Below are 22,410 nucleotides of genomic sequence, written 5' to 3'. Positions count from 1 at the left end.
CTCCCTCCTCCCCAGGAAAAAGGTCTTACATTCCTCCTACCTTACTTCAGCTTATCTGGGGTGGGCTGACGAAGCACAGTGCGGTCTGTGTGAGAGAAGATTGTGTGTTGGATGCCTGCGCACTTGAAGATGAATGATGCATCTCCGTTCTCTCTCTCTCTCTCTCTCGCCGTCTCTCCCTCTCCCTCTCTCACCACAACACACACAGTCTGGTCACTGTGACCATTTGCCCAGCAATAAACGGCATCTTCATGATATCAAAAATATCCTACTAACAGTCCATCGATCCATCATACTACCACAATAGACAAACAAAAACAAAACAGCGATTTGACCAGTGATCGGTCGCTGGCCCAGAGGCAAAAACTGCAGCAGGCGACAGCCCAGTAACACCAACCATCCCTGGGTCGGGTCTTGTGTGCCTACTCGTGCAGTCAGTTACCCACCAGAAGCCAAGGTAGTTTGGAACAGACAGCCATCATCTTGTTATGCAACAGCCAAGTGCTGCCCTGGGGGCCAAGTCCGGACCAGAAGGAGCTTCCCAGGAGCACTGCGAGTCAGCAGAAACGGTCCCGTCCCGTTTCATGACCAAGGGGATAAGGGAAGACATGGTGTGTATGTGTGTGTCTATGTGGATGATGAGAGCTTGTTTACAAGGTCTGCACGATAAAACACACAAAAACACATGTTAAACTTGAGGGGCTGTAATTGTTTATCATGCGATTATGAGCGAGTGGGATGTACCGACCATTTTCACTTCATCCCTGCCACTACCATTTCTGAGCACACTTACTGGATGATGCTAAGACCATGCATTACATAAAATTGAGGGATATAGACTTAGTCATTTTAAGTCTTTAGACAAAAATGACTTGAGGAGGATTGATCATTTTTTCCTCAGTTTTCTGAGTTCTAATGTCTCGAGCCCTCCAATATCACCCCACTCTGAATGAAGGTCTGGGGAAAATCAGACTGGAAACAGAGTGGATAGAATGAGTGAGCAGCTTACTCGCTCAGATGTGACTAAACTGTGATTGAGTGGTGAAGTAGAGCATTAGGACCACAGTCCGTCTGTGTTTTTCTGACTGGGTGGGAACCTGAATCAGATTACTGTATATCGATCAGCAATAATAGAAGATACATTTATACAAACATAGCCTGAGGTATCATGTGCAGTGCACTGCACAAAATAGCATAATTTAAAAACATCATCCATCTAACCCTGACACACATCACCAGCATTTGTTGCCGTAACTTGCCGTTTGTTTCATTGAGCAGTTGATATGTGCACCTGGGTGAGACCGTCCTCTTTTATGGAATGGCACTGCCAAAACTCTGCCCATACAGTCTTGGCCGAGCCCCATTCTACTCACTTTTAAAATAAAAAATGTATTTCTGAGAAAGCAAGTGTGGGATCTGAGGTTACTCAGGCATCAACAGTTCAAGGCAATCAACTCGTTTTGTTTTCCAGCCACACTTTGATTAGGCTATAATTGTTGTTGTAGTGGTATTTGCCAAGTAGGACATTTGCATATACCTGCAATCCGCATTTACCCATCCTTACTATTAGGAGCAGTGTGGATGACATATGGCGTCCACTCCGGGGAGCAGTTAGGGGTTAAGTGTCTTGAGACAGACTGGGCAAGCCAGGGGGGTCAAACCAGCAACCATCCGAATCTCTCATCTACTCATGGCTGACAGTACTGGCAATAGTGGCCATCAATGGAAGACAAAAACAATTCACACACAACATGCTGCAAAAAAAGTTATAGATACATGTAGCCAAACGTGTGTATACAAACAAACAAATGGTTATGTTACTGCAACCCCATTTGGAGTTGCAGTAACAAACTTGATTCAACACTGCCTTGTTGCAGTGCGCAACGACAGTTGTGGAGTTTAAATCCCATAGCCCGACGAGACGAGACAGATGGCTGAACGTGTTGCACTGACTGATTCAGTCAGTGAACAACCCGCCCCCACTGTCCCCATCGCTCTTAATGGCTGAGAAAAACCCAGCCCCTGTTTCACTAGAAAATCTGTCCCAAAATGGTCACGAAATGCCATTGCAGCTAACTTTTCCTTAATAATACTAATCTATGAAAGAACACCATCTGAGCAGCAGAGCTATTCATTCAAGTCACCGTGCAAGAATGTGTTGATCATGCATGTGGATACCTTGGATACCCAGAAAACCTGGGGCAGGCAATTATAAACCTGAACATAAAATTCAACTTGAGCTGTTCAACACACTGCTCTACCGGAAGCATCTACTCTACATTCATGGAACCCAATATGTATTCTGGGGAGCATGATTCAACAAATAACAGATGATGATGTTTTGGATTACCTGCATCTTATGTTATAGCTTGGCTGACAAAAACACAAAACCAGTCACAGTTGAAATTGACACTGTATCAGCTTTCTGATTTTGCTCTCAAAACTCCCTAGCTTTTTCGCAGACTTTTATTTGCACTTTAATTTGAGAACGTTTTCCACAATTCCACAAAGTGTCCCGAAGAGATTGGTCCGGAGTTTCTAATATTCCATGATAAGTCATACTCGATCTAGATTCAATATCTCCTCCAAAGGTTACTTTTATCTTATTGATTTTGTTTTGATCTTTGGTATCCAATTACCACTGCATTGCTGTCCAGACTCTACACTCACCTAGGGAGAGATGCCTAGTGGAGTGGATGGTGGAAAATCAACTCTCTGGGCATTTCATTCTGTGCACCACTGGGTCAAAGTGTTCTCGTGGCAAAATCGCCCAGCAACCACTACCGTTACCAGGGAACGGGTGCCACGGCAACATCAATGCGCGGCCACAGTGACGACAGCAGGATCCAGAGAGGAGCGAGACTACACTAAAGATTAGGCAGAGCTACAGCACAGCCACCAGGCTCTTGGTCTGCTGAGCCAGGTAGATGTGGTGCGTGAAGGGTGAGGGACTGACGTCACTCTGCCACGACCCATGCAGCGAGCAGGGAGTCATTAAAGAGCTAGAGATAGAGAAATTGAAAGAGATATACACACATACGTCAGTCAGATGGTGGACAGGGAGTTATTACAGAAACCACAGAGCATGACGTTCTCCCAGGGCTGAACACAGAGAAGCCAGAGAGAGAAAGACAATAAGGGCCACAAACCCAGGGCAAAGTGTATGGAAGTCTACACATCAGGATACTAACTTTTTGTTCAGAATCGGATAATTACAAATTCCTTTGAATCAAAAAGTTAAACGCACACAAAAAAAAGCAATTTACCACAACATTTTTTAACAATGGTTATGAAATGTAGACCAAAACATAATAACTGGGGAAAACAAGTTTGGATTTCTATCTAAATGTATTCGTCTGGTACTGCACACAAACCAACCAGCCACAGGCAAACAGCAGCACAACCAGTCACAGCATAATGGCTGCAAACTGTGGCTGGTGGTGCGCCACCTCACACACCCTCTCCACAATACAGCATCGAGTCACTCCCGTCCTGGGTCACTCGTAATTAAAGCAGAGATCAGCATGCTGTGAATAAAGCATGAGCTGCTCCACTGCCGAGGGCTCAGGTATCGCTGTATATAGGGGGCCCCAGGGCCAGCCACAGTGAGAGACAAAGGAGCTTCTGAGCCCCATACTGTCCACAGGGAGGAAAAAGACACAGAAAGAGAGATACATAGAAAATGACAGAGATAGCTTTCCAGGCGAACCATGACAGACACACAGAAGAAGAAATACACAAAAGAGAGAACAAGACGCAGAGAGGGACAGAGATATGTTGCGATACACAAAGATGCAGAGTGTGTGGAAAAATGAAAGACAATTCCTTACATATAGTGCCCCGTCTGCGGTCTCCCCACCCATCCAAGAGCTAATCCTCTACTGCCGAAACAGACAGGGCAACAAAAAGAGGCTCTCAACAAGCCCCACTGGACCTCATTAAGAACTGAGATATTGTCCCGGCCGGGGGATCGTCAAAGAACCTGAGTGTTCAAAGCTGCAGTAGTAACCCCAAGCAAAACGCTCATAAAAAAATAAAAATAAAAATACACTTTGTTTTTAAAAAGAAACAGTGCTGATGCAGCTGAATTTTCACCAATTAAGCACCTCTAACAAAGAGGCTGCCTACGGCAACACATAATGGAGTAAAAGTCCTTCATCTAGATTGTGTGTACATTTGTGTGGTAGTGTGTATTGTCCCAGTCATAATGATAATGTACAAAAAGTCTATGTGAATTAGGTGATGATGACTGCACTGTAAAATCCTGAGTGTTAATTTAACATTTACAGGTCAATTTTTCCATTTGTTCCCTCTCTGAGTTAAATTAAAACCGAGTATTTTACTGTGTGATGACTTGTGTTGTAAAAGAACAACGAAGATCACTAACATGCCAAGCAAAACAGATTATCAAACCACTGCCGCAGTTTACCCAGGACCTATTTTAGGCTTCTTGGGTTGAAATGGGGTCAGCAGCACATTTGAGATCCATTCCTGATTCTAATAACACCCCTCCTAAATGTGAATTCACCCTGACAGTGCTTTGGTTGGATGTGGTCTCAAACAGTTCTGAAATCAGAACATAGGCCTGGGAGTAAATGCACCAAGTTGCATATGGTAGGACTACACCTGCTTCGGTCCTAACTGCCATATTTCCATGGCTGTTAAAAGACTACTTATGAAGAGATTTTATTGAGATTATTTATTACACACATTTTGACATTAACCTGAAAAAATGCTAGCATCAGCCAGTGCAGTCAAGGATCAATGTCAAGAGGGGTTTTAACCCTGATTTGTACTTAGAATTACTTAGAAAAACAAGCTCACAATGAATAACAGAAACAACAATGTTAGCTTTTAGATCTGCTATTTTCACGAGCGACACTGGCTTAAGTATAAATAAGGCTTAACTTGACAAATAAACAGCACAAGGTGAGCAGTCGGGAGCCTGGCATGGACAACTTGCTTTGACACACTTCTCTCTCTCGCTCACACTCTCTCTCCCTCTCTCTCACTCACTCACACACACACACACACACACACACACACACACACACACAAATATAATCTCTCCACATATCACCTCACAGGTCTAGTCGGTAAACAATAGACTGGAAGCTGAGCCAACAATAAGAGTCACTTGTCCTCTGCTGTGGAAGGTAAGAAACTGGGCTATCTTGGTGTCACAGAAGGACCATAATGCCCTACACATGGCAGGAACTGTGCGGGTACTGAGAGAAACTACTTTAAAAGTTTACGTCTGGCCCTGCCAAAAGGTATTGTTAGTACAGAAGTGGAGTGCGCCATTTAACAGCATGCATTGGCTGATGACCTGAAATCTTAACTCTTGTCATGACATTTAAACTTAGTGATTGTCAAGAAGTAGCCACCGCGTTAGTGGGGCAATGCCATGCATATTAAAGACTGCAGACAGTGCAGCACTGTGAATGCCCTGTCATTGCACACAGGTCACTTATCTAGCCTGTCTTGGGTCCCTGATCAGCAAGTCACATGGACAGACCGATGGCTGCCAAGAAGCAAGACGGCCTGTCCTTTGGAAGTACAGTGAGATTGATACTGAGAGTAAAAAAGGAAATGTCGCCAGGAACATGAATTACAAAAGGCCCAGTCAGAGGCTTTTGCTTGCTCTCCTCCTCCCCCTCTCTGAAACAGCGCCTTGACAGACTGGTACATTGGGTTTTTGGTGGCACACAGTCAATCACAACTCGCTCACACATTCTGATCTCCCGAGATGAGCTTGGGAATTGTTCTGACACAATTCTACCCAACATGGAGGACATGTTTGAAACCCAGATTGTAGAGGGAATTCTCAAATCGCAGAGCATAACACATGCAACGCTTGAAAATCAGATCGTTCCAAAAACAGCCACAAAACAGACAACTCTGGGTGCAGTCATTCATCGTAGCTACTTATTCAGATATTGACCAGTGTTTCAGCTGAAATGGTTGATTTGTGCGGTGGTGCTAAGTTATTGTACAATGCATTAGCCAACAACCTCGATGAAGTCTGTATGTGGAAGTTAATGTAACTCATGTTACAGTTTATCTAACCCCAGCCATCAGGCTAGAACTGAAATAAGTGTTTAAACCCTGTGCTCAGATTGATCAGATCCCAAATGAGTCGGTTTCTATCTAGATTGTCAACATGCATGAGGTTGCCACAAGGAAGTAGAAGTTGGCTATTCTGTAAACAAACTAGTCGCATCTTGAACCAAATCTTCTTGGCAGGTGGCTACAGCAGGTTACGCTCGCATCTAGATAACTTATCTTACACGATACGATCAACCTCATCTCAAACATGTCTGGGACAGGTAGCTAACAAATGTGCCCAGTCGCCTGAGTCTCACTCCCAGCCTGAGATGGGTTCATTTGATTCGACCGCATCGCTTCTTTACCAGGTATTGAGTAGTTAATAACGCTATGGTGACGTTAGAGTAGTTGAAGCGATGGTCACTGTGAGTGTGACTGACTGGTCAGAGGACAGAGATAGACCCTTGCCAACAACTGAGAAGGATGGTAAACATTTTCCATTTTAGGAAGCTTTGCTGTGCTGCCATCTCATTCTCAGACGTGGTACCTATAGTGTTTATAGCACTGCATTCAGCAACTGACAACCAGAAAGCAGCAGTCATTGCCTAGCATTACATTACAGTAGCTGCATAGCATTACAGTAGCTGTATTAGCATTAGCCGCTGGTTTTCATCCGTGTTCACACACACACACACACACACACACACACACACACACACACACACACACACACACACACACACACACACACACACACACACACACACACACACACACACACACACACACACACACACAGCTAATGTTACTTAGCTTAGCTATAGCTACAAGCATCACCGAGGTGGCTAATTAAACAACGCCACACCTGTTCGTCCTTACCTGTGGTCAGCGTGCCTGCCGACACAGAATACGTTCGGTTAATGGTGTCACCAGTTCTCCCACGGACCGTATATATGAAAATAATTCAAATTCCACAGAAAGTGTTGAGGAAACGCTCACAGTCCCACCGCTGCTGCTGAATGGCTGCTGTACTGATACTCCTCCACTAGTCTCTACCAAACTTCACCAGCGTCAAGTCAGCCGCTGACCAAAACTACACTTCCGGTCACGGACTTCAAAATACAGTGGTGGAAAAAAGTACTGACATATTTTTACTTAAGTAAAAGTATCAATACTGCAGTATAGAAATACTCTTGTTCCAAGTAAAAGTCCGGAATTAAAAACATAGTTGAGTAAAAGTACAAAAGTATTGGTATGAAAATGTACTTAAAGTACCAAAAGTAGAACGTTGTTCAAGTTTTCAAATGTATACAATGTATACTGAATGTATGCTGAAGCCGAAATGAAGTGGGTATTATGTATGTTTTGTAATAATAAATAATCAAAATCTGCAAAGTAACTAGTAACTGAAGGTTTCATATAACTGTAGGCCTGGGATTTCGTCATTTCAGGGGCAAGGCCACTTGGCCTTTAGTGTTGTCCATTTTTCGAGGGCACAAAGGCCAAATGCCAGGGCAGGAATGAGGAAGGCCATCAAATAAAACAAGATTTTTGTCCATTGAAAGAATTAATTTAAGGGTTACGGATAAATTATGGTATTTACAATCTGATCCATGCTTAGCCCTCCACCAATCAAAGTTACTGTTTGGTTTAAAGATGGGGACTTAGGGGAGTTAAGAATTCAGAATCTCAATAAAAGACACTGGTGTCTACAAGAAAGAGACAGAGGAGAAAGTGGTACAGTCAGCTGGGGCATTAAGGCCACTGTGGCCTCAGGGCAAGCAATTGTTTTGAGGGGCACAAGGCCAAACTGAGGGGAAACGCCGGCCATGGCCTTCGTGGCCTTCCTGAAATTCCTACCCTGAGTGGAGTAAAAGTATAATAATTGCCTCTGAGATGCAGTCGAGTAGAAGTAAAAGTATTGAAAATTGAAAATACTCCAGTAAAGTAAAAATATCTCAACATTTTACTAGTTTAGTTCAGTACTTAGTTAGTTACTTTCACCACTGTCAAAATAGGTCTGGCGTTGATTAGAGTTTTTTTGTAAACACAGTGCGTATCTCAATAGGAGTATTATGTAAACGAAGTTATCAAGATACCAAACTAATATCAGCCCTATGGCTGATAACACAGTTGCTGAGCAATATTATCTCGGCAGCCTGCTGAATTCGACATTAACACCTGCCGTTGGTTTTGGATAGTCTCGGCCAACAGAAAATAATAATACATGTGATTTTAAGAAATATGCAGCTAATTGTCCCAAAGTTACCCAAAGATTCATGCTTTTTGTTTATGCCCTGTATAACATGCATATAATTAACGACGCAATGTCACAAAGCTCTGTTTAACACAATGCTGTAGCCCCTCCAACTGTATATTTCCCCATCTGTTTTTATGATATTTTGACACTTGCTTTGGCAATGTATGTTTTCTCATGCCAATAAAGCTCCTTTGAATTGAATTGATTTTAATAGAATTTCATACATATCTAAGGAGTTGTTGATGTGCAGCCATCCTCTGAGATGTCGAGGGTCACTCTGTGTGTGTGTGTGTGTGTGTGTGTGTGTGTGTGTGTGTGTGTGTGTGTGCGTGCGCGTGCGAGAGTGCGTGCCTGTGTGCGTGCGTGCGTGCGTGCGTGCGTGCGTGCGTGTGTGCGTGTGTGTGTGTGTGTGTGCGTGCATGAGTGTGTGTGTGTGTGTGTGTGTGTGTGTGTGTGTGTGTGTGTGTGTGTGTGTGTGTGTGTGTGGTGTGTGTGTGTGTGTGTGTGTGTGTGTGTGTGTGTGTGTGTGTGTGTGTGTGAGGAAAAAAAGAAAGAAACATTTTAAATTGTAGAAACACTGTACATACAAACAGAGCAATTACCTTTAAACACTTTTGATTTTTTTTTTGTGTAGAAACACTACATACAAACAGAACAATTACCTTTAAACACTTTTGGAAAACAGCTGCTATTTGTGCACAACTTTGCAAAAGCTTATCCAAGCTAACCTTTATGTGGAGATATCTTATTTTTTTTAACTCTATGGGATATATAGGCTAACTATTTCTGATCGCAAATTTCACAATTCTTATGGTTTTGTAAGTTTTTACAAAAGATTTCCATCTGTTGCAATGTAACAGCTACAGTACAGTACTTGAGTAAATGTACTTAGTTACTTTACACCACTGTTTCTCATGCCAATAAAGCCCTTTGAATTGAGAGACACTTTTAATTCGAAGGTAAAAATCTATTTACTTCCGCATTGTGGAAGTGGCCACTTGACGCAGCTCCAAACTTCATGACTTCGTCCCTAGCAACCGACCGCCCCGCCCCCTGTGCATGCTCATTGGATGATGTATGCAGATTCAAGGTGATCGATCAACGACAGTGTTGCCATGTCGGCTTATTATAAGCGACTTTGGGCTTGTTCTTATGTAAAGTTGACTGTAAATATTGGTAGAATTTCGGGTTGTGTTTTTTTGGGCTTGTTTCTAAAGTGTAGTCGCCTATATTTGGGCTTGCTTCCTAATGTTGTTCAAACCAAACATTTTCATGTCAAGGACCCCTCAAATTAATATCTATTTGTCTGCGGGCCCCCATCTGAAAATATGTTGTGCCAGGGGGCCATACAAGATTTGTGTATTTAAATTGTTTCAAAAAACATTCCAATTGTTTTCTCATTTTTTCAATATTTGTTTTGAAAATAGCATATCTAGCTCACAATGCATCGCATTGCGGCGTGTTGTGAGCTTATAGATCGGCTATTTTCAAATGACTCATGTATAAAAGTATAAAGTGCTCATTTAGCCAAGTCGCTTCTTTTGGGCTTGTTTTCATGTGTCTCTCGCAAAATTTGCCAACGCTGATCAACGACAGTGTTTGTGTACACTGGTACAAACGCAGCACAGTCCCGTTATTTAATAGCGACTAATATTTAAAACCAGCGTGCGTATCAGTACCTGATATAGCAGAGGTTTCTCAGTAGTAGTAAGAAGGAGAAACCATATAGATTCCCCACTGTAGCCTAGCCTGTATAGTGTGTTTGTGAAGTTCACAATTAACATCATGCAATATAGCTAGGCTAGAACCCTTTCACTTATTTACAGGTTCCAGGATCCTAGTCCACACTGTAGGACAAAAGGGATCAGTCATTCTGGCACTACACCAGTCTTACCATTACATTGTAATAAAATGCTAATATTTTTTATTGTATTAGATGATCCTGGCTCACTGGCTGACACCAGTTTCCCTTTCGAATGTCTCCCAAGTCCCATTCACTTCTGAACGGATTGTGTGTGTGTGTGTGTGTGTGTGTGTGTGTGTGTGTGTGTGTGTGTGTGTGTGTGTGTGTGTGTGTGTGTGTGTGTGTGTGTGTGTGTGTGTGTGTGTGTGTGTGTGTGTGTGTGTGTGTGTGTGTGTGTGTGTGCGCGCGCGCGCTTTATAGCAGGTGTCTGTTATGGAAAAGTGAAGTTGGACTCTTGCACCTGTCAATGATTCGACACACACATTCCTCCCTAATTAGACCTTATCTCGGTTCAAGGATAACAAAATAGCCAATTGTGTGCTGTGCATCTTGATAGCACTAATTAATAATGTTTCTCTAACTAAAGGTCCACACTGAATATTACTTATGATAGCTTACTTGAAGGACAAACGGTCTAGATTAAGAGAGTCTATGGGCAACTACATCGATAACACATGTTTTAAAAAGCTTAACGATGAAACAAGGAGTTAATAATTCAGGTTTTGCTGAGCTCGCCTCCACTCCACCCACCTGATGACGAAAACCTGGCCCCTCTGAACAGAAAGGCCAGTAGTTTATCAGTATTAGCAGCATTCCACACATAGCTAGGAGTGGGGTGAATGCGACTGAGTTGCAGTCTGTAGTAGTGTGTTTTGTCACCCAAGAGCAGTACGTGGTGTAAAGTAACTTAATACATTTACTCAAGTACTGTACTAAAGTACAATTGTGAGGTATTTATTTTTACTTTACTGGAGTATTTTCACATTTCAGTACTTTTACTTCTACTCCACTACATCTCAGAAGTAAATATTGTACTTTTACTCCATTACAATTATTCAAAAACTTTACTAGTTACAGATATACATTATTATATTATAAAACATACATTAACCACTTCAGCCCTATTTTATACATACTGTAGGCTATTTGAAAATAGCCGATCTACAAGCTCACAATGGATGTTGTGAGCTTGCATGTTGTAGTATACTTCTTCCACCACTGCCCAAGAGGTTGCAAAATCACGTACGACAAAGTTGTCAACTTGTCAAGCCTGTTGGTGTTGGCTGTCACCTGGTGTCTGCAGTAGCCTATAGGCCTAAATCCTTCCCCTTTCCATCCACCACTTTCTCCCTATACTTTCTTTATGTCTATCCATATCTCCCTTTTCGCTCTAGATTATTTTACACCCAGTCCTCTTCTTGGCCCCCTTTTACAGCACGTATTAACTCATCAACCTGTCAAGGTCATGGGAGAGTCATAAAATGTCTTGGACGAGGGAGTCAGCTATTTTTTAGCCTAATATGCCCCCTCGTGGTCATTATCTGTACATTTTCAAGGAGGATCCTACCTCAATGTTTGAGGAGCCTCAACCATTTGTTTTTCTTTGTCGCATACAATGAAAATATTCTGTAGCACTTGTAATAATAATAATAATAATAATAATAATAATAATAATAATAATAATAATAATAATAATATAATGATGATGATGATGATAAGTGGTCAAACCATTTAAATGATCATTTTACATGCAGAACTTTTTATGTAATTCTCTCAAAGCCCACTTCAGTAAGTTCATCACTCAATAGAAATGTCAAGATATGCTTGAGATGGTCATGGTGCATCTCAAAAAGTGATAGAGAAAGGTAAAAGGCAAAATTTGCACACTGGTGCAGTGAAATGGGTAGGTGATATTTCATGTGGTAAGAACTTGTCACGTTTGCCTGTATATTTATAATTTGAAATGATCAGTTTCAGGCTGTTCATGAATTGCCCTAGTCTAAGTATGACAAGGACATCACCAATGAAAGCATTATTGCAAGAGCTTTTCTGCGGTGTTGTGAAATTCCCCATACTTGATTTTGTACTATTCATTTGTGTCATTGCTTGTCATCTTGCTATCATTCCCTCTTTCTCTTTTGGCGTGAAATATTTGTTTATTCATTTGTTTATTGCAGCTTCTTCAAAATGTATAATTTCTTTGCATAGCCTGCAAACCAATGACTGGAAAAAATATCTTTGTACATTTTATTTTTCAAACAACACATAGAATACCGTACACAAAAAAACAAGCTGTCATCTGCTTCATATATTTACATAAAATCTTGAAATGACAAAGAAGAAAAAAACATTCTTTGGGTCTGACCATGCAAAACAATAAATAATATTCCTGACAGTGCTTTGCATGGCACTTTTCAAGACTGCTAGTCAGCATTTTTATTTTATATTAAAAAATGAAAAAGAAAAGCTCAGATCTCAGTTTGGCTATACATACAGCTGCCCTGGTCGCCATCATTAGACACACCCCAACGTAAGACTCTGTAACATTACGAGCACTGACTGAGTCAGTGATAATATATGCTCAGCGTATGCTCTATGGTACAATATGCACTCCTTTTTAGTTTTTTGAGGCAATTATCACCATTCTGGAATTGTAAGTGACTCGTTGGCCAGGATAGATAACAGGAAAATAATAAGGGAGATGTGCAACGGTTTTCAATGAAAAGCTCAGATCATTCTAAAGGAACCACAGCATCCTTTAGAGTTTGAAGCACTGTACACATGAAGGTAGGACTTCAGATGCCGTAGCGTAGAAAGACCTTCAAATCCTTTTTCAACAGCACTCTCGTCACCCAGCAAGACGTGGGCTCGCAGTAGACATCACGGAAAAAAACAAACAAAAAAAAGCCAGTTCCTTTCATCCATCACCAAGGCGACAGACAGTTTATGCAGACATGATCCCCTGGGTCCTTGCAACCCAAGCCAGGGCCAGTATCTGCTTCCTCTCCTTCCTCCCTCTCTCCCTGACTAGTGTGGCTCAGGTGATTAGCTGCGGCTCCCAGGACTGGCTGGCCATCTGGGGGCGACACTGAGCAATGGCGGGAGGACCCGACGGAGGCTGGCTGTCCAGGCAAAGTCCGCTGACCATGTGTTGTAATGCCGCCCCTTTTGGCTTCCATTTCTGGAATAGTGGATAGAGGGAACATACAAAGACGTAAGAACACAAGCAATCTTTTGGGGGCATGTATAGTTGATGTCCTGATATTGCTTACAGCAGTGATTCTAAACCTTTTTAATTTAAAGAACCTCCCGTGTTATATGCATTAGGCCACGGACCCCCAATTGATATAATTTCTCTAGGATCTCTAGGATCCCAATCTACACTGTAAAATGTGTTAATTTAACTCTGAGAGTTACAGACCCTTAAGGGTCCATTTGGTTCCAAACTACCGTATCAATCTTTTTTTTTTTTCATTAATATTTTTATTAGAAGTTAGGTACAAAATCAGTTCACGTCTGTATGATTGCATATATCAAGCTTATTTTAAGCATACATGAAATGAAAACTTTCCATCTTCAGCATATGATCATTCGTCTTGCCTACTTCCTTAAATGTTTTTTCTACAGTATCAATCATTTAGCAGGGGACCCTCTGGAACCCCCAAGGACCCCTGGTGGTCCGCGGAACCCACATTGAGAACAAGTGGCTTACAGTATCTTGCTCAAAGACACTTTGACAGCACACACGGCTGTAAATGACTATTTTGGCTGTTGAGAGTATTCAACCTATGACCTTTCTCTAATGGTTGACAGTCATAATTCGCTGATGTGGACATAAAACTCTAAACCTTTCACTTGAGTTATTATTTCCCACTCATTATAAACAATACAGGAATATTAGCCCATGGTCTGTTCTTCATTATTTTCTGGTTCATGGGCATGTGCATTGGTGCAGGAGGTTCAACTTAGTGTTGAGTAATGGAGCCTGAGTCAGACGTGGATTATAGTAATCATAAGAATGATTGACTTGCTGCATTTAGAGTTGGGGAAAAAAATCACAGTAAGCCCAGCTGCAGAATACGGCAGACTGCCATCTCACAGCAGGAAAAAAAACATAAATTCTTGCACATAAAACGTCCCTTTCAGCTTTGTAAGTAATCTAGTTGTAACATCTGATTGAGTGTAAAATCTTGAGAAGAAACACAACACATAATGGGGGGATCTGAGGGCTGCAAGAGTCCAAATGTTAGAAGAGCAGGCTTGTGACCTTAAGGTCACCAGTTTGAACCCCAATGGGCTGGTTCCCTTCCCTCAGTGACGACTGTGAAAGCACAATAAAAGGTACACGGTAAAATCCTGAGTGTTAATTTCCAACTACACTGTAAAAAGAGTGTTAATATAACTCTCAGTGTAGAAATGGAACCAAATGGGGTCTAGTTGACACTCAAGATTTGACTGTATGTGTACTACAGTGGAGCTACTCCAACAGTAGCCAACAGTAATCAAGGCTGGCTGTCTGAAGGTGAATCAGGGTCATGCTGAAAAATACAGAACGCATGTACAGTAGCAGTTTATAATGGTGCAATGTCATTTCTTGTTATTTAATATTCAATTGTAATATAATAATGATCAATGATGGTTAATTCCGGTACTTAACCACTTAAACCATTTATATAGTTGACTGGAGTGCCCCAGGGCTTAATACTTGGTCCACTTATTTCTCCCTACACCGAATCTCTTCGTTGAAAATAGCCACATACAAGCTCACAACTCATTTTGTTTGTAGATCTGCTATTTTCGCTAAATCTTTGCTTCAGAATAGAGACACTAGGGTTCATGTGGTTAATAATGGGCTGTGACATAGTGTAGTGGATAAGTGTCCTGTCTCTCTGGAGCTGCCCATGTATCTACCTGCCTACCTATCTATTTATCCATCCATCCATCCATCCATCCATCCATCCAGCCATCCATCCATTCATCTAATGTTTGTCTGACCACAACCAGCAGAATGGAAGTGAAAGGTGACTAAAAGTGATACGGAATCAAATCGTACCAGAACCTTCTCCTTTGTGACTTGTAATGGGAAAATTATTATCATTTCACCTGACTTTGTCTAGTGGAGTCCAGTCTTATCTTTTCTGCATTCTGTTTCTTTAAGCGTTTGCTGCAAGGTCATTTGTTAACAAAAGACTTATGTGTGAGAAATGCCCTCCGCTGAAAACTCTTCCAGCTATTTGAGAAACACTAACACACTAATGTGTTAGTGACACCAGCGTGATTGTTTATTCATCTTTATTGATTCATCTCACAAGTGTTCATTAAGCGTGGAATTTCCATTACAGCCGTAATCTATGCTGTCTCTCTTTAGTTACCCTCTTATTTTCTAGCAAATATACAAAGCGGAGTCGACTGCCTGATTTCCTAATGAAAGAGAATCTTTACAAAACGGTTGTCATTCCCTTCCATTCCCTCTCAAATCACCAGTATCGATCACAGTAAACACAAATGTAGCATTGCGGTAGTTCAGGCAGGCATGGAAGTCAAGCCGGTCCCACGCCCATACACCCTCCAATCACATATGGCCACGATCTAATGGTTCGATCTGCGTGGTGTATTTAAGCTGACCAACATTCACTAATACATGCTCAACGTCTCTCTCTGCTACCACAATGACAGCTTGTCGGTGAACAAACTCCCTCCGTCTCCAGCCTCCTCCTGTAGTAGCATTTATATTTTCAATATGTCAGCATGTCATTCAATGCAGGATCACATGTAATGTATCACTCTCTTTTAATTTCATCTTTAGATTCTACACTCGGAGGGGTTCATTATGTTTATTATCATGTCCATGTAATAACTGTGTATATTTAGGCTCTGCTTTGGGGGGGTTATGATCTCAGAGTCTGTGTCACACACTTGCGCAGATTGCTCTGGAGCATCACAGGAGCAGAGCCACACCGTCAATTATTTTATTTCAAAATGCAATTAGAGGATAAACCCCTTGAGATGCATCATCTCATTTTCAAGGGGCTCCTCAAATGCAATGCAATGTCATTGCAATAATTGGTTTTCATCTTGATGAGTGTCTGACTGAAGTACATTCTGCAGTCCAGTTACATTGGAATTTGTATTTGTATTGTTGCTCAAGGAATTCTGATGGCTTTATATTTATTTGGCTGAGCTCGTTCCTCTAGAGACTCAGGAGAGAAGAAAAGTGTGCAAGGAGAGACTTTGGCTGTGTATAATCAGTGTGTATAAATTAGTGTGTATAAAGGCCCAGTTCATTAACATGATGATAAACTAGTTAGAGAGGTTGTAGGAACAATAGAGTCTAACAGTGCCAAGTAGAGCTTCCTGCAGCCAGATGGTTTATCAAAGTGACTGGGTCAGTCATGGGTTTATCTTAGTCTATGGAAGGAGAGAGGGTCTGTGTGTGTGTGTGTGTGTGTGTGTGTGTGTGTGTGTGTGTGTGTGCGTGCGTGCGTGCGTGCGTGCGTGCGTGCGTGCGTGCGTGCTAGCAGTGGGCTAGTTGTTGAAAAAGACATCAAGCCATAGGCTAGATGTCTTTTTCAAGAACAAGCCCACTGCTATCCGATGGTCGAAAGCCTTTCGATGCTTCCCTATAACTTGCGACCCGACAGTGTACCCGACAGTGTACCCACCGCCCATTCAACAGCAGATTTTCGGCAACAGACACTTTCCAACACTTACCGCCGCCGACGTTGGTACAATGGAGAGCTACTTTTAGAAGTTTATTAATGTTGAGAATGCGGTGATAAAGTTAATTAACTTGTGTTGCACCAAGCAATAGACTACAGTAAATAGCAGGCCAACCTTTGACCTCCACTGTGAAATTTGTTGTTATGGATGGAGCAACTTCAACATGAGATACCTCAGTGGCTTAAATACGATATAGTTTCTCATTCATTTATAGGCAAAAGTCAGAATGCAAGATTGAGTTCTTTTCCTCTGGTGCAATTGATAGCAAGAGGACACAGAGCCCAAATGTCTCCGAGAGCAAAATAGATTGCTTATTGATGGGCAAGCACCCAAAGAATCCTCAAAGGATTGAGGGTCCCGGGCCCGCTGGGAGATGAGAGGATAGGCTGGCACGTGTCCCACAAACACTCTCACGCACACATGGTCCGACTTAAAAACTCATCTTTTCATTGCCATAAATCAAGTGTGAAGCCAACTTCATGTCCAGCAGGGATGCGAGTGGTCGGCCTCCACACAGGAAGAGCCGGGAAGTGGCAGGGTGGGGTCTGAAGTTATGGGAGTGATAGTTTTTTACGGGGTCCATAAAAATCAACAACTCTCATCATTTTGGCCAGATCGGAGCTAGCACCACAAAGGGCTTCATTCTCTTCATTCTCTCTGGTCTGGTAGTGTGGTCCACAGGAGATGCAGGCAACAACCCCTTCTCAACCCCTTACCTTCTTCCACGATTGAGTTTAATACCGCGGGTGACAGCTAGCATCTGCTACGTGTTAAACAAATGTCATCCCTCTAATACTATCTAAGATGAGGTGAAATTCCTTTTAAAATGTCAAAATGCAGTGAGAGTCTATATATGATGTTGATCAGATTTTTTTATATGGTGTTTTCCAGGATATTTGGGACAGCAGTAGCCAATAATTTAGAAAATTGGGCTTGGCCCCTCTGCAAATTCTATCCTGGCGTACTGGCATAGCTGGTACACTGGGTGTACTGGTTGTGAAAGCTGATCTGTTCTTTGGCCAACAGTGTACAGACTGAGCTTGTATTGGCCAGCTCTCACGTGTGATTTATTGTATGTAGCGGAATACATACATTATCATACAGAGCCCAGTGGATAGTGTCTATACAAGAATGCTACTAATGACACTTGATGTAACATGGGCGGACCACATCAGAAACATGGAGCTCTACAGAGGCCTCCCGTCGGTCACGGACAAGGTCAGAGAGAGAAGTATGAGACCGGCAGGGCACTGTGTCAGGCACTGGGACTGGTAACGAGCAAGCTGACACAGGCACAACTAGCTGAGAGGGGAAAGAGACACACCACCTACATCAACACACTGCAGCATGACAGTGGAGCTAGCAACACTGTAGAGCAGGGGTCTTCATGTTTTTCAAGCCAAGAACCGCCTAGTTGAGAGAGAGATGAAGCAGGGACCCCCACTACATAATGTATTTATGTTAAATGTGTGTTTTCAGACATTTAACCACTTAAACCTTCAATACTTTGTAGACCTTTCACTCTGTACTTGGTCTGCTCTTTTCTTCTACACCAAACCACTTGCGAAACGTTGTGAGCTTGTAGATCGGCTATTTTCGGCTAATGTTCCCCTTAGAATAGGGATGCTAGGGTTCAAGTGAACAGTCCCTATCACACAAAAATTTGGCGGCCCCCCTGTAGTAACTCTGAGGACCTAGGAGTCCCGGACCCCCTGTTGAAGACCCGGGTAGAGGGAGTGGAGGGGCGATTCAGGAGTCCTGAGTTGGAACTCTGCACTCTCGCATTGCATCACATGGCATCGATTGTATGTAAATGAGCATCAGCAGCAGAAGTAGCAGTAGACCTTTGTGTACACCTGAAGGATACAATAATATTTGTTCTTACCTGTCTGGGCTCTTTTGCACTGCAGGGCTCCATCTTGACCTTTGAGCCTGCTGTAAAGGCTGTGATGGCCAGGCAGAGGTCCTGCTGGCGGATCAGTGGCTCCATCAGCTCCCACCTCTGCAAAATAGAGAACATGTTGTCAGCTTCAAGGGCTTCTGTAACTGTGGTCATCTTGTATTGGTTAAAAAAACTGCTAAAACCAGGAGGAAGTCATGTCATGTACAGGCTTTTTGTATAATTCTCTTTATTTTAAATCTCTTTCATAATGCAAGTACAAACAGCAAACACAGTAAATGCTGCCTTGTCAGATTTGCTTTCACCATGACTGACAAAGTGTGGGACGAAACAATTTTTGATGTATTTTTTATGGATATTATTATGCTTTCCTGAATTTGGCCAGAACCTCAAATAACTACAGCTGTTCTGAGGACACCATATGCTCATTACATTACATATTTAGTGGAACTTCTACATTACAAACCACTATGTTTCTGTCCAAAGACAGATGTCAGACATGTAGTCTCAGATCGGAGAGTGAAGCTAGTTGCCTTTGAGCAGTGGTGGTGACAGTGGTGATGTTAAACATTCAGGAAAGGTATTATGGACTTAAATAGACCATATTCACATGGTGGTCATTTAGCTCTTACTTAAAGGGATATTTCACTTAAAAAAAAAACTTTGTGTCATTTTATCATCTACTCAGGCTTTTGTGAGCCCCCCAGACAGTTTTTTGGGAGGCAGGGACATAGATTGGTGAAGCAAGCGGCGTTGGAATCCAGCGCCTGGGTTTGGATCCCATCGATTGGGCTCGTTCTTTCAGTCTATGGTTCTGGTGACTCACCCTGCCCTCCTAATACGCGAGGGGGACGTGTTTTTTCGATTACTTTTTTCATTTATTTTATAATCTTTTTTCTATTGTATTGTGAAAAAGTTATCGAAAAAACACGGCCCCTCACGTATTAGGAGGGCAGGGTGAGTCACCAGAACTAAGGACGGGTGTTTTTGATGAATCTAACATGTACATTCAGTATTTAGACATCAAATATCTAATGACTGAGTCAAGCAACTTAAAAACGGTCTGGGGGGCTGACAAAAGCCTGAGTAGACGATAAAATGACCCAAAGTTTTTTTGAAAGTGAAATATCCCTTTAATACTCAGGTGTGAGACCTCCATGTATGAAGAAAGAGCAAAATGTCCGCCGTTTGATTATGGACAACAATGGCTTGGACCAAACGGACTCATTTGCTTTGTTAAAACCTTATAGTATTATGTCACAATCAATCACTTATCTTAACTCAACCACATCTAATTATTTTTTATTTTAAATCTGCTGTCTGCAAGTATTATACACAAACATACCCTATTACACAGTGGACATCAAGTAAAAACCCTCCAAAGTTCCAAAATAAAACATGACGTGAAATTCATGTCACCACTTCTGTTTGGGCTTACATTGTACCCTTGTTCTGAATGCAGGGAACCACTTGTGCCCATACCATGTGTGCCAGTGTATACATATGTTACTATATGTAATCATCTCTTAATCCCTGCATCAATGCCACCCAGACAAATTCGTGTTCATTCATTGTTATAATAAAGGCTTATGATTAAGGATTATGATTCTGATCCGGATTCTCATTTCTGCACAACAGCTGTTCTATCTCTAATAACCAACCCCCACCCCTGGACCCCTGAGGTGCTTGAATCTCCCCCTGGTGGTAGAAGTCAGACCTGTGACTGCGGCCTGTTGGCTCCAGTGCCCCTGCACTCGGCCAGGCCCAAGCTGTCCGTCCCGTGGGTCTCCAGACACAGCCCGCCTTGTTTCAGCACACTGGACACAGCTTCCTGCTCAGGAATCCTGGGGGAGCCATCGATAGAGAGGAGTTGGGGGGAGGTGGGGGACAATGAGAGGGGTTGTTTTAACTGCGAAGAACAGATGGAGTGAATTGACTCACTGCTCTATAGCGTAATTGGATTCCGTTGCTAAGGGACAGGTCCTGGTACCAAAATAACAACAAGTGGAATGACACACAGTTATAAATGTGTAAGGGCACGATGCAGGTGCATCCAATTAAATGAAGATATAGTATCCATGGAAGAGATACGCAAGGGGACATGCTAATTCATAATGCACATACTGTCCCTGGCTCTACCTTCCCATTCAATTCCAGTATTTGTGGAACATCTAAACACATCTGTTAGGCAACATAATGTTATGTTGACTTTTACACATTGACTGTCTCTGACATCAGCTACCGGTAATAACATACATTAAAAGTTGATGTCAGGTACAGTAGATGTCCCCGCAAGTGCCAAGATCATGGTCTGTGTGTGTGTGTGTGTGTGTGTGTGTGTGTGTGTGTGTGTGTGTGTGTGTGATGCTTCTGAAAGCATTCTTTCTTCCTAGTGTGAGGTAATGTTTAGTGATGCAGAATGATGGTCTTGAAGATGAAGGGGCATCTTCTCACCTCAGCTCGGGATACACATTCTCCATGTACCAACGGAACGGCTTGCAGTTCAACTTCCGCCGCAGCGTCAATCGGTCTGCGATGCTGAAAGGACAAATCAGGGTTGAAACAACAGAGAGAAAGAGACATTAAAAGAGAAGGTTACTTCCAGACAGTAGGCTTGCAACCCTCCCCTGAGGCCAGCAGGTCAGCATCTTAGCGCCCTTGGTTGGAATAGAAACCAAAAGATCTTGCTACTAGTATAGACTCACCTAATGGGGAATCAATTACTAATATTGAGTAATGTGTCCTCGCTGTTATTGGTTTGTATATGATTGTTATTTGCTGTCACAGTGTTGCCTAAAATGTAATTAGGGATCAATAAGGTTTATGTCTCATCTCATCTAACCGTATCATGTTGCATCGTCTCGTTTCATGTCATGTACTGTACGCTACAGTAGGCTTTATGTACAGTACTTGAACCACTTAAACCGTATATACTTAGTTGATCGGGGTCCTGCGGGCCTTTATAATTCGTCTGCACCTTTTTTCCCCCACACCAAGCTCACAGACAGCTTGTAGATCTGCTATTTCACCGAACGTTTGAACGAGAATAGGGACCATATTCACGGTTCATGTGGTTAAGTGATATGATGAGAGAAGACAGTTGTAATACTGACCTTCCAAAGGCCTTGCCCTGTGCCGAGGGCCTTGCAGAATAATAGTACTGTTTATAATCGTCCATCCACACCTCTGCGGCCCGCCGCGTGTTCCTGTGTCAACACATACACAACACCTGCTCAGTCACAGTAATGACACTGTTGCAAACATTCCCACTATTTACTACCGCCCTAATGATATACTGTAATGCTGCAGGAGATAGGATAATTCAGACAGCAGCCTTTGACTGTAAAAACAAACAAAATATCTGCCACCGGATTCAATGGTGTCACTCATTTAAATATTTGTTCGGTAAATGTCAGAGGAAGGAATCTTTCTAGACCAGTCTAGAAAATTACTGAGTTGTACTAAAGCAAGTGAAGTTATTTCACTCCTTGAGTATTTCTTCCCGTTCCATTTTAAGCAAATAATTAATTTGAAATTCAATACAAGCACAGGCTGCTTTTCTAACTTAAGGTCATTTTTTCATTGTAATCATATACTGCAGCAGACAGGACGCGTAGTCTCGACCTTTAATGTCAGTGCAGCATACTCACTTAATGTAGGTGAGAGCGTTGCCCTCTGGGAAGTCATAGGGGTGTCGCTTCTGAAGACGTGACCCACGCGACTACAAGGCAGGATCTC

At 42.4% G+C, this 22,410-nt stretch overlaps 2 protein-coding genes across 6 annotated transcripts in view; both read right to left on the bottom strand.

Moving 5' to 3' along the window:
* The window catches only part of numb (NUMB endocytic adaptor protein), a 63,521-nt gene extending 56,438 nt beyond the window's left edge, over positions 1-7,083 (bottom strand). For 4 of the 5 annotated variants that reach the window (XM_084045710.1, XM_084045709.1, XM_084045713.1 and 1 more), the window contains exon 1: positions 6,928-7,083. The gene's annotated coding sequence lies outside the window, so the exon portion shown is untranslated. Of the gene's footprint in view, positions 1-6,913 lie in introns of all 5 variants that reach the window. The other variant, XM_084045711.1, reaches the window with a different exon arrangement.
* A 5,202-nt stretch (positions 7,084-12,285) lies between these two features.
* The window catches only part of galnt16 (UDP-N-acetyl-alpha-D-galactosamine:polypeptide N-acetylgalactosaminyltransferase 16), a 39,385-nt gene continuing 29,260 nt past the window's right edge, over positions 12,286-22,410 (bottom strand). Inside the window, 7 exon segments of the mRNA XM_084045110.1 lie at positions 12,286-13,233; positions 18,658-18,774; positions 20,390-20,516; positions 21,127-21,210; positions 21,786-21,878; positions 22,323-22,372; positions 22,378-22,410. The exon segment at positions 22,378-22,410 is cut by the window's right edge and continues 11 nt beyond it. Of these exon segments, the coding sequence (XP_083901236.1) occupies positions 13,090-13,233; positions 18,658-18,774; positions 20,390-20,516; positions 21,127-21,210; positions 21,786-21,878; positions 22,323-22,372; positions 22,378-22,410 (648 nt within the window). The 3' untranslated portion in view covers positions 12,286-13,089.

The sequence above is a fragment of the Gymnoscopelus microlampas genome (assembly GCF_963454915.1).
Source record: "Gymnoscopelus microlampas genome assembly, chromosome: 20".
In the NCBI taxonomy this organism is placed as follows: Eukaryota; Metazoa; Chordata; class Actinopteri; order Myctophiformes; family Myctophidae; genus Gymnoscopelus; species Gymnoscopelus microlampas.
Note: the sequence above shows the minus strand (reverse complement) of the source record. Positions and strands in the feature narration are given on the sequence as shown.